The sequence below is a fragment of the Diadema antillarum genome, unplaced genomic scaffold, assembly GCF_040938485.1.
Source record: "Diadema antillarum isolate AM-2024a unplaced genomic scaffold, OU_Dant_1.0 seq00000486_RagTag, whole genome shotgun sequence".
Lineage (NCBI taxonomy): Eukaryota > Metazoa > Echinodermata > Echinoidea > Diadematoida > Diadematidae > Diadema > Diadema antillarum.
Window position 1 is genome coordinate 1,352,508 of NW_027271449.1, and position 11,165 is coordinate 1,363,672.

At 38.9% G+C, this 11,165-nt stretch overlaps 1 protein-coding gene across 1 annotated transcript; it reads left to right on the forward strand.

Annotated features, from left to right (window-relative positions):
* Positions 1-338: 338 nt before the first annotated feature.
* On the forward strand, positions 339-3,991 carry LOC139733666 (F-box/LRR-repeat protein 12-like). The gene is made up of 3 exons (XM_071644480.1): positions 339-473; positions 1,169-1,323; positions 3,064-3,991. Exons 1-3 carry the CDS (start codon positions 339-341, stop codon positions 3,989-3,991), a joined length of 1,218 nt encoding a protein of 405 aa, XP_071500581.1.
* Positions 3,992-11,165: the final 7,174 nt, after the last annotated feature.

Consider the following 11,165-nt stretch of genomic DNA (forward strand, 5'->3'; position numbering starts at 1 on the left):
CTGGGTGAACAAGATCTAACGTTACGTTATTTGAGTACCATAACGTTCATAACACTTGAAAAGACACATCCCGACCAACGTATCATGTCATGCATCTACTAGCAGGACATTATCACTTTAATTTTCCCTCTGTTTGCAGATTTTTAATTATCCCCCTAGCCTCGGCCTCCCCATCCCCTCCCCTACACACAAGTTGGCAGCTCTTCAGTGTTCACTCAACAGCTGCAGTACCCAATGTGTTCCGTGTGTTTAATGATAAAAAGACAATAGTGAACGCAGGCTTTACCTATTGTTGTCATCACACTGTATGATTAATGTTGTTATTCATCTCTAGCATAATGCCAAAGTCCAAGGGAAGCAGACAGAAACTGGAGTCTACAAAGGGAACCGACTCTAGCGCTACCAAGACACCTTGCAACACCGCCGCCAATTCACTGGATGTAAACTCATCTCTTGATTATGGCACCCTCTTTGTAAGTATCTCTACAATACATCCCACCACCCACCATTTGTCATTCTATTGATATTAATTTTAAAGTGTAAATTGCAACTTTGCAAGTAAATGCACTTTCTATTACGTAGTGTTACACTAGCTCCACCATAAATAGCAAAAGGAGAGGATGGCAATTACCTGTTCCCAACTTTAAGGCTAACAGTGAATGAAAGTAATGTACACGATGTATCACAATTTCAGTTGGCATGACATCAACAGCTGATACCCTTTATAAGTCCTTTTCCAAGTTCAGGGTGTTTAACTATTTTGACAATGACTCTCATGGTTAGAGTCAACTTTGGGCTTCAAAGTTTCATCGTGGATGAAAGCAATGAGAGTATCAAATTTGTGATGCTGTTGCACACAATCCAAGATATGAATGATTCTGGTCTTTGTCCATTTAAACACCCTGATCTGTTGTGCCTTGTCCTGATTATCATGTGAAATCACTTCTGTGTCTCATAACTGCTTAGCAATTGATTTGAGTATGATTGAATTCATTATATTCATTGTTTTCAAGTTAAGACTGATTGGTTGATATTGTGAATATGAACTATGAAATGGTAATTTTTGTGCCTTGATCAAATATGTACAAGGAACATACTGTGGTTCATGGGGGAAAAAAAATTGCTCACACACTTTCTAATTGTGAAATTCTGTGTCACCCCTGCAAAGGTTGAGAGGGATGTCCTCACACCCAAGAAGCTGGCCGATCACATCTCAAGTGCCTGCCAGCCCGATGGCGATGCACCTGTCAAGAGGATGCCAGACAGCATCATGCTGCAGATCTTCGGCTATCTGTGCATCAAGACACTCTGCAGGGCTGCTTGGTAAGCAGAAAGCAGAACAGGGGAACCTCATTCAACAAGCTGCATGGGACTTCTGAAATTTCCTCATTTCATCAAGTATCTCATTATATCAGGATGAAACCAAGTCCTCTTCTCTATATTCTGTTGACTTTAATCCCTCATAAGTCGAAGCTACACCGTATTTCGTCAGTCCAAATAGATTCGACTTAGGCAAGGTTGACTGTGTGTGTATATATATTGCAGCCATTCACACACAGGGCGCTGATTGGTGTTTTCATGACTTGTGTTATTGGTTGAGTTTCCATTTAAGGGATATTGCAAAAGAAATTCTTCAGGAATAGACAACCAATAAATCACTTGTCATTCAATGATTTTTCTCCTTTTTTTGACAAAATTATGATAATAGATATTATATACCTCATAAGTGAGATTCGTATCACTGATTGGTCAAAAGTATATCACGTGACAAGGTGTAGTCCCGTCTATCTTGCCTTAGGGTTTTCATGTAAGTGATAGAAAGGCAAAACCCTCGTGATAGAAAGGCAAAACCCTCGTGATAGAAAGGCAAAACCCTCGTGATAGAATTCGTAAACCCTCCGCGACTTTTGTACACATAACAAGTACACTAGACTTCGCGCGCGGTGTCCGCAACCCCTCCACCCAAAGACGTTCACTACGCGCATCGTATAAACGCATGCAAAATCATCGCACAGCAGGCATGTTTCAACTTGGCATGGTGATCGAGCGCTCCTCCGTGATTTGAAGTGAGCTGGATCAAAGATCGTACACTTTGCAATTAGGATTTCTTAGGATCCCGAAGCAGAGACAAATCTCAGCATGTTGGAAATATCAAATTAAAACACGAGCGACGGGAAACTGGATGTATACTGTAATTTACTGCCATGATTTTATGCAGGAGCTCGCCGAAGGCCGTGTGAGTGTACCGTGCGTACTGGGTAGTCTACGAAATGCACGAAAACCATGCAAGCAAGCGCAGGCTGTGGCCTGATTTTTAGGGCTAACGTTTAGGCCTAATTTACAACTACTTCGTATTTGTCTAGCCCTAGATCTTGGTTAAGTCTTAAACGCGGATGAGGTATATAAAACAAATATTAACTGCTCTGTATTCGGATGGTGGAGGAAATTATCACTCCCTCGGTGCTTTTCATACCGACCCTTCCATCACCCCTCGGCTAACGCCTCGGGGTGATAGAAGGGTCGGTATGAAAAGCACCTCGGGAATGATAATTTCCACCATCATCCTCATGAGCAGTCAATATTTGTATAATGTGCACATTGTATTTATAGAACGTAGGGGTTTGTGTCATATCCAAGTATTCATGAACTGTGTTAAAATATCAATATAAAATGCAATTGCATTTTAAACAGTCTTGAATAGAAATCATGACTGTAACCTTCACCAAGTCATTTGATTTCCACATTATGACCTTAAATTCATCATCATTCCATAAGTAATGAGTAACACTCTTGGAAAATGGTTGAAATACTTGAACTGAAGTTGGAAGAATACCAATATGATAGATTCATATTAAATTTTGGATATGGAAAGAAATGAAAATTAGGGAAGAGAGTACAATGTAGGAATGAAACCACAGGGCTTCCTGCGGTACCTCTAAAATCACAGCTGTTTAGTTCCTTCTGCTTAGATTTGCAATTTTTATACAATTGTCAAACCCATGAGCCTGAAACGCTTCATTCTACATTTTACTAATGCATATATTTTGTTTTTGTATTCCGCAGTGTCTGCAGGGGTTGGAACCATCTTGTCAGACAGAAACCACTGTGGCGCCACGTAGACCTTTCTCCGTACAAAATCACGCTTCCAAACATTCGTAAACTGGTATTTGCCTACTTCACTGACTCTGTCAGGAGCTTGAGTCTCACTGGGTTCCTCCAATCTGTGAAGAACACGGAGTGCATCTCTGATGCCTTGCTCATTGAGCTTGGGAAGCGATGTCCAAATCTGTCAGAACTTTGCATCTCTTCGGCTAACCTCTCCGAAGTGGATTCATCAAAGCTGCCCCCAACGCTCTCCACCCTCAAACTTTTTCGATGCAACTATCCCATGTATTGGCTCTCGGCAGCTTTCAAGAAGTCTGTCTTTGGTGCCCTCCAGCACCTTGACATGTCTCACTCAAACGGCTTTGGTTGCAGGGACCTCGAGGTTATCCTTGAGAAGCCGCTGACTTCCTTGGTGACTCTTCGCCTCACTGGGTGCTATCGCGTTGCAGATCGAGGTGTAGGTGGCATCGTGAGCAGCTGCCCAAACTTGGAGGAACTTGGGCTCGCCCGCACCTCTCTGTCGAATGAGGCACTCCAGAAGATCGGCACGGGCCTCCCAAAGTTGCGGACTCTCGATCTGGAGGGGACTGTCAGCAAAGATGGTGTGATGTTTGATGTGCTCCATCTCTCCTCAATGCGAAACCTTGAGGAACTCTTCCTCACTGGATTGGATAAGTACAGTGGGGGTGTTCTTGTGGGACTGGTCAATGCTCTGCCCAAGCTGAAGCTACTAACAGCATCCAAAGACGTGGTCAGCGAGGCAGATGTCCAGAAGATGAAGAATGTTTGTGTGATGCCATCAGAAGAAGCACAGACTGCATGGAAACTTAACTTTTATCCCCAAGACAAGTTGAAAAAACTGGCAGCTCTGCAGTCTGCTACATAACGTGTTTCACTCAAAATGTATAATTTATGACCTGTGATCTAAAGACAAATATATCTTCTTAAAGTTGACTGTGGGATATATGAAAATGATTGTGAAGTGCATATTTACCATATTTTCGGCACATGATTTTATTTACCAAATGAATACATGGTACATGTATTTATGCAACAAATACATATGTGTATCTTGTGAGTCTTTATATGAACTTGCCTTACTGACAGTGTGTCAGTACGCAACTGAAATTGTTCCTATTAAGGAAAAAAAATATATATGTGACTGTGCATCACAAAACGAACAAAAAGTCGCACACACTGATTTTGTGTGAGAACTGAAAATAGGTAAATTCGGTCAACCTAGCCGATCTTGACTTTTTCATATTTTCTGAAAGAGCAAGTCTTCTTCTACAATATGCTAAAATTTGGGATCATAAAACGGGCAGGAAAATTAATTTTTTAGCAGTTTATCTCGAACATTTTTTCATCATGTTGATAGAATAGTGCGTGTCTTTAAAGTCCCCTTTTCATTTCTTAAAAACCTTGTACACTCTCTTCACTTTCAATTGTAATAACTTTTGAAAGGATGATGCTACTGCTTTGATAGTTGGCATTTATTATGGGCCAAATGTGTTCATAAGGCATGCTCAATTTCACTTAAATCTGATAATCCTATCATTGTTACTCCGGTGGTTTACATCCTGTTATTTGTCCCATTCATCGCACAGCCAGCACGGCTTGGTAAAGATTAAGTGCTTGAATAGACACTGTACTTCAGAGCCTCTTTTCTCAGTTCACACTTTTCCTAAAGGTGTGCCTTCTTTCCAATATTTAGGTAGGTTAGGAGAGTCCATTTGATAAGAGTTATACATCATTTTAAAGCTTAGAGTCTGCTCTTTCAGGATATACTCTTAACTAATATTTCATGTCTGGCGACTTTCTTGTTTTGTTTGGTGATGCAAGGTCACATATACTGTATATATATATGAATACATAAATTATATCTGTATGCATTACATCAATTAATTGTTGTTTTTTTCAAAGAAAGCAAATGGAATGGAAGTTCAATTAGAATGTGAGCACAATTGTTCGTAGTTAAGGCAAAATTAATAAGAAGTGTTTGACACAAACAAAATTTTGTGCATACAGCTGTACATGTACTTTGTTGTTAAATGCTCTTTTGAAATGCCAGTTCTTCAGATGACCAGAGAGTGTAACATCATAGAAATATTGTGCAATCTGCATATCACATAGTTTGTCACCATACGTGTATCAATTTGTCTTTCATTTCATTTTGTTTGTTTTTTTTCTACTCAGCCAATGCAATGGAAAATATAGTGAATGTAATTACGTATCAGGAGGATATGTACATGTATTATCCCATTGAAGACTAGTCCTGAGTATACTCTAGCAGGTGTCTGGGAAATGTGTGTTATAGCAAAAATCAGCAGGTCCTCAATGGGTTAAGTAAGAAGATTGTTACAAAAGGTCATGTTTATTGTCATATGTCACTCTGAGGAGGTATATGTAGCTTGACTACACATGGAGTCTACAGAGGCTTGGTCATTTTCTTTAGAGGACAGCATTATATATGTATTATCTTTTTTATGAGGACTGTATTTTTTTGTAGTTTGAGTGGTAGCACTGCTTGTTCTTTTGACAGGTAAAGTGACTGTAATGCAGAGAATAAAACACGATTACAGACGTAGCCAAAATTTTACAGTATGCAGGAAATATTAACCTAGATTATGTAGGATTAAAAACAAATTTAAATATATGTTGACAGGTAACATAAAGAGCCTTTTTCCCTCACAAAGATATTTTCTACACTCTGACATGTTACTTGTACATCCACTGTACATTGTATTAAAGAATCCATTGAATTAAATTCTATTTTATTAATACGGCGAAAGTGGACATTTTTGCAGTGTTGAAATCTTTGCGCAACCAGAAACTAGTGCGAAAAAAGCACATGAATATTTTTGCTTGCTATCTGTTCCAGCATTAATTCATGTCCTGATTCCACAGAGTTTAAAACAAGCAAAACTCATCTTACCCAGCTGAGCGCAAAAAATTACTCACACGAAAATATCCACTTTTACAGTAGTGTCAGAGTACCCAGACATGTTTCCAACTCATTGAAGATCAGATACAGTTTGTAATGCAAATGTTTATGAATGCAATCTTCTTTCTTGACATTTATGTGTATGCCTATATCTGCATGCATACAATGCACATGCTTATGTGTGTGTATATGTGTGTGTGAAAAGTGGAAAACGTTGTATATTGGGATCGGTGTATTTTACAGAGGTACGTTCAAGGAAGTATCGTGGTACGCAGTTGAGTATCATTTAGAGAGTAATTTATATGAGAGGTGTTTGGGAGCGATATCCTCTCTTTGAGCTTCAGATTGCAAGTCCTTATTCCAATCATACAAGTCTCTTCCTACTTTGAATCGTACACATTGGTTATACAGTTGTAACATATTATGAATGGGTGAATGGGGTGAAGTCTTGGAGTTAAAGGTTTTCAATCGGGCAAAACTTTGGTTGTTATAGAAACAAGGGTGGGACTAGTTTTAGAAAGGAGGTAGTATTCGTGGATTTGGATTCAGCAACAATTCCAGGTAATCAATGCATGGGGGGGAGGGCAGAATGTTTGGATTTGACTCAACCTGGTCGTAAATTAGATAGGGCTAGATGTTGCTTGATGTTACTCAGGGATTGTGAAGGTCGGTGACTACCAGAAGGTGGAGAGTTTTGAAATACTGCAAAGCACTGGGGAACAGCAAACGGCAGCGAAGGGATCTGAAATTTCGCTGCCAAGAGTGCCAAGTTGGGCTGCATGGCACAACAAGTCAAACGTCATGAAGTAGGAAAGGCAGAGAAAATAAGTGAAAGTGTTCTGACCCAAGAGGATCAACTGAGTTGGAAAAATGTACCCAGGCGATAGAAATTGCCGCTGTTAAAGCTATTGACAAACTGATGGAGCAGACAGACATAATGGCCCAAGCATGAAGTCAAGGATCTCGGTGATTACCTGTTTGTACAAGTGCTTCTATCATCTGCTCACAGAGGAGGTGTTCCATCAAATACAGTTCGATCTCGATTATCCGGCCTCCTTTTATCCGGAAATCTCTATTATCCGGATGCGTTCACGCAGTGAAGGACTATTTTATTTTCATCCAAAAATTGAGAAAAAACATTGACTTTAAACTCAATTAAAATTTCTACAAAACTCACACGATTTACCTACAATATTCCCGACAGAACTAACATAAATTCACATCACATTATATTATCATCGTAAAAGTAAGCAGTCATCACGACCGTTGCGGGGTAGGCTACCTGCCTAGGTGCCAGTGCACTGGGACAGCAGCTTGGACGGCAGCTATATACATTAATATTGCATCTCACATATCCGGCCAATTCGCTTATCCGGATAGTATGAGCGCCGGTCCCGACATGGCCATATAATCGAGGTCGAACTGTATGACCATTGAAGAAGTTGCGAAAAACTGAGCATCATACAGAAGAAGGAGTGTTTGTCATTGCGGTGGAAGATCACAAGACTTGCGACACCTATGGAAAGGCACACGTCATCTTAAATTGTGCTGTATACAACTGGCTGCAAGTGTACTGCAAGTTTGGAAGACGCAGATCGCGAGGATACCAGGCCAGCTTGGATGGCCCTCAAAGGCCTGTTCTGCTAGGCACCTGCGTGAGGGGGATCAAAGCTGGCCAGGTTTTGTAAAGGAGGGGGTAGTGATAACTTTGTGTATTACACAACCACATATACAGTATTTACACCATGTATACGCTTTTAGATCAATACCTCCTGGCTTTATTAGACTAGAACAATTCCGAAATCTTTAAAGTACGCGTAGTATTGTACAATAACAAACTGAAATATAATGTACGAAGAAGTAGATAGAATGAAGACATTAGTAAACCTCAGGGTCGGGAAATGTATGACAAATCGGTGATCTTATCAGTTTATTATGTGAAATTGATTGTGTAATAAGACTAGAATTTGATAGGAAAGGAAATTTGTTTTGTTTGTAATAAAGATTAGAACCCCAGACAAGTTATTAATGTTACTGCTTACTGTTTGTATTCTTTGAGGTGAGTTCACATTGTACTTTATATTAATGTATGAAGAGAAGCCTTATGGTTGGAGAGTGAATGTGTTTATGCAACAAATATATGTGTATCTTGTTGGTCTTTGAATGGACTGGCCTTACGGACAAAATATCGCTGCACAGGTACAATTTCTCCTATTGCGAGAAAATTTTTATTGTCAGAATGCTTCAATTCAATCAAAATATTTGATTCAAAGAAAACAAATGCACAGAAAATTCCAAGTTACAGTTCTTATTACATGTTCATAATCCAGTGATTTTTTTTTTGTTCTTTTTTTTTGTAGTCAATCAAGTATTTGTTAAACAAAGGATTGGCAAAATAGAAAGAAAAAAAACATTAAATCAATCTATACCAACATGATATCATATCCGTGACAACGATATAAGATGTGTCTATTGTCATGATTGTGTTACTGATTACTTCATTTAAGTCAAATGTTGGCGAAGCAAAGTGTTGTCGTTTTTTATGCCTCCGCCACGAAGTGGTGCCGGAGGCATTATGTTTTCGGGTTGTCCGTCCGTCCGTCCGTCCGTCCTTCCGTCCGTCCGTCCGTCCGTCCGTCCTTCCGTCCGTCCGTCCGTCCTTCCGTCCGTCCGTAATGAATTTTGTGGACAGGGTAACTATCAAAACCTTTTGAGGTATCCTAATGAAACTTGGCATGTATGTGTATTAGGAGGTGAAGTTGTGCCTATCAACTTTTGGGTGCACATGCTCAAGGTCAAAGGTCAAAAGGTCAAGGTCAAATGCTTAAAATTTCACTTTTTCCCCCATATCTATGCAATGCCTGAAGATATTTTCTTGAAACTTAGTGTATACATGTATTACCCAATTAAGATTCTCTGGTGAAAGTTTGGGGTCATGAGGTCAAAAGGTCAAAGGTCAAAAGGTCAAGTAAAATGTTAAAATTGCACTTTTTTCTCTGTATCTTGGAAATTGTTCAAGGTATCTTTATGGAACAAAGTATATATGCATGTACTGACTGGCAGTGGTTATCTAGGGAATTTAGGGTTCATGTGGTCAAAGGTCAGGGGTCAAAGGTCAAGGGCAATACTTCAAAATTTTACTATTTTCATTATATTTATGCAATGCCAGCAGGATTATTTTTTTAAAAACTTGATGTATGCATGTATAACCCACTAGAGATTCTCTGGGATTTTCTTTTTTTTTGCCAAGAAGGTCAAAGGTCAAAAGGTCAAAGATCAAGTGAAAGTGCTGAACTTACTTCTTTCTCCATATCTCGGAAGTGGCTCAAGTTATCTTTAAACTTAGTACATATTTATGTATGTTCTGCCTGACATTGATTCTCTTATGAATCAAAGGCCAGATGAAAATGATAACAATTTACTTTTCAATACAGAAATTGCACTTTTTCTCCATACAATTTATACCTTGACAATTACTCAAGTGGGTAAACTTATGAAAGGGTCAAAGTCGAAGTTAAAGTTCTTAAATCCCCAAATACATGCTCTCCTATTCATCCAATTATATAGGTCAAGGAAGGTGAACATTTGATACATTTGTGACAAACATGTCATTTTAATATTTTGCCAATTTTGTGAAAATGTAATCACACATTGTCCACATGTACTATAGACCTATTAGGAGAATCATGCATTATGGCGGAGGCATACCAGTCGCCATAGCGACATTTCTAGTTGTTTTTTGTTTTTTTTAATCCAGCCCCAGTCGATATTACTCATTCAGAGATTGAACAAATCATTGTACACAGCAATCATAATACCAGTGAGGTGAATGTTTATGACTATCATCTCAGTTTTCCTTTGCTTATTTTCTAATACAAGAGAACAAATACATTAATCAAAGAGAAATCTCCATATATCAGTTGACAGTCTTTGTTTTGAATACAGAGTGTAGCTGATCTTTGCAAGGTTAACACAGATCAAGTACACCATCAAAATTGAAGCAATAATAAAATGGAAACAGTCGAACTAATGTACAGAGGGTCTATTCAATGCACCTTTTGATCTAACTCAGCAAACGTTTGGTAAAGTAAAAGTGTACATGCATCTAGTAAAGCTGCACTGTAGCAAAATGACAGCCCAGGGTGACTTTGAAAATTTTTAGCCTTGAACACAGCCTTAGTTTATAGGGGACATAATATAAAAGGCCTGAGTCTTGATTGGTCTTGTTGTTATGCGGTACGTCATCACTAGCATTGTTATCATTATCACCTCATCATCATCACTTGTCAATTTGTTCGTCATTATTAGGTTAAAGTCACTCATTCTCTTCTTTATGATACAGTGCACTACCGTTATAACGAAGTCCTCGGAACGGAACCGGGGATTTTCGTTCTTTATATCAAAATTTCATCTTAGCTGAACAGTAAAGTATGTAAAGATGTAGAAATAATAATTTTTGGACCTGAATTTTTATTTCGTTGTAACGAGAGTTTCGTTATAACCGTGTTTGTTATAACGAGAGTGCACAGTACGTGTGCTGTCAAGAATGAGGAGTCACATTGAAAGACTGGTGACGTGGGGTAGAGACAGAAGAGGAGTCAACTATAGAGGAAAAATGAAACGCAGAGTACAGGGGTCACTGGGTCAGGGGTGTAAACGGGTGCAAGTGTAGGCCTATATGACTGTATATTCAGCAGTTGGATAATGAATTATGATAATATGGAGGTCATGAACATTAGCGTATGGGGATTGAGAAATAATACCTTCATCATTTTCTCATATCGTCATCATTTTAATCTACGTAGTATAATTATTATCTATCCCTACACCGATGAAATTAAAGTAAGCCTGTTTATAATTTTTCCTTAGGATACCTAATCATCTCTATATTATTTGCTTGCACATAAAATTGTACATGATTAATGCATCGTTTATACAGGTTTACCTGCTCATGTCATTCTTTATTGAATATTGCTTTGTTTGCCTTTTTTCTGTTCTAGTGAAATATGAAAATAACTATGGTAACCAATCAGACAGTGAAAAGTAAGGTGGATGACTGTGTGCACCATCTCCCCCGCCCCCTAACTTTACCAACACATTTCTCTCCCCTCCCCGT